The sequence below is a fragment of the Capsicum annuum genome, unplaced genomic scaffold (genome assembly GCF_002878395.1).
Source record: "Capsicum annuum cultivar UCD-10X-F1 unplaced genomic scaffold, UCD10Xv1.1 ctg7891, whole genome shotgun sequence".
NCBI lineage: Eukaryota > Viridiplantae > Streptophyta > Magnoliopsida > Solanales > Solanaceae > Capsicum > Capsicum annuum.
The window spans coordinates 1-1,810 of record NW_025889442.1 but is presented as its reverse complement, the minus strand read 5'-3'; the positions used below and the strand labels follow the sequence as shown (position 1 = coordinate 1,810).

Sequence of the window (1,810 nt, the reverse complement as noted above, 5' to 3'; positions counted from 1 at the left end):
GTTTGAAGAGGTGGCTTTTCATTGACAAAAGGATTGGTTTAAACAGTTGCTACTTCTAAACATCCACTACTATAAAATTTCTGTTAACAAAACTATTGGTAACTATTTAATTTTTTCATGTCGCTTCTAACTCCTTCAGATAATATCCTGCTCTCTTTTAAGTTGAACTTTTCCTTATTATTTTGTAGATACTTTAGCTATATTCTACTTTTGAATTTTCATGTTAATTTAATATTTTTTTGGTGTTCACTTACTTTAGTTTAGTTGAACGTGTGGATTGAAAATATTGCAACACCATAGAGAGAAATTTAGAACAAAAACTGATATTTGTTAGTGATGATTCTTTATTGCACAGATTCCCTATTTATCTGAAAATGGAATACACTATGAATACAATTGGAACTACTTTTAACTGATTTGAGAATGAACAGTGACAGTAAAAACTGTCTAACTAATTGGCAGTTATAACTACTTTCTTGAACTGGTTGCTGAGGTGGACTAACTTCTTTTAATCTCCCTTTCCAGCTATTTATGTTTTTCAATCTTTATTTCATGTATCAGCTTCTTGGTGTTAACTACTTAGTGTTGTTTCCTCATAGCCACCTCTTTGTTAACTTGGCTGACGCGCCTGGAGTTTTGCAATTTCTACTTTCATTTGCACCTGTAAAATGAACGAAGATTCTGTAAATGCTATATTTGATCAGTATTGAGTTTTAACTGAAACTTAAAATTCATTTTACTTACAAGAATCTGGCACGCTCCCTCCTCCAAGTGAAGATCTTATCGACATGGTTAGTAGTGGGATGCCAGTTAAGGATCGACTTCTCAGTGTCCTTGCATTAGATGCCGTTGATGACTTCTCCTCATTTTTGTAACTAAAAGGCGATAATGGGGCTGCTGCTTCAGTCCTTTTCTGTTGGTTCCTGTAAATTTTCACAAATAGAACACGATTATGCGTCCATGATAAGGACGGGAAGATAATAGGAGTATCTCAGGCAACAGAATCAGAATCACAATGTTGAACTTCCGAAAAGCTATAGCTTACATACTTTCTATCAGAACCATTAATCAGTTTCCTAATAGTCCGAAGTGATCTTCGTATTTGAGATCCCTTTACATGAGTACTGCTAGTCAAAGGCTTCTGGAATTCAGATGAAATGGTACGGTTACTTTGCATTCCTACCTTGTTCTCACTTATAGAGGTTATCAGTGGCTCGGGTGTCTTGGGTAGTTGAAGAGAAGGAATACTTGTTCTATTATCTGTTGTTTTCACAACCTGGCTTTTGATGGCAGCACTTGTTGGACTCCTAGGTGCATTGCAACTCTTCAAAGTGGAAGTTGGACTCCGAGGTGCCTGCTGGCTTTTGAAACCAGAAGTTGGACTTCGAGGAAGCTGCTGACTTTTATAGGTGGAAGTTGGACTCCAAGGAGCATGCTTGCTTTTGAAACCAGAAGTTGGACTCCGAGGAGGCTGCTGGCTTTTAAAACCAGAAGTTGGACTCCGAGAAGCTTGCTGGTATTTGAGACCAGAACCTGGAGTTTGAGGAGTATCCTGTCTTCTAAAAGCAAAAGGTGGACTCGGAGGAGTCTTCATGAAACTATCATTACCCGCTTGATCATAATTTTGTTACATCATATCCTTCCTGAAGCTCAGCTGTTGCTTTAGGCTTCTGGAAAGGTGTCCTTGATGCTTCCTTTGGTTTGTTAGTTTGAGGAGTTAGTGCTTCCTTGTTAGCCAACACCTTTTTGAGGGTCTTGATCTACAACGATGTGAACAGTAAGCATGTAATGAATCATTATCCAACGTTCT

General features: G+C 37.9%; 1 protein-coding gene across 1 annotated transcript; it reads right to left on the bottom strand.

The window, feature by feature from the left end:
- Positions 1 to 603: 603 nt before the first annotated feature.
- On the bottom strand, positions 604 to 1,594 carry LOC124894984 (kinesin-like protein KIN-14L; the record flags this gene model as incomplete). Its single annotated transcript, XM_047405474.1, has 3 exons — positions 1,050 to 1,594; positions 745 to 923; positions 604 to 661 (listed from the first exon to the last, which is right to left on the bottom strand). Coding segments are annotated over exons 1-3 (782 nt in total), but the record flags the coding sequence as incomplete, so codon positions are not given.
- Between the last annotated feature and the right edge of the window lie 216 nt (positions 1,595 to 1,810).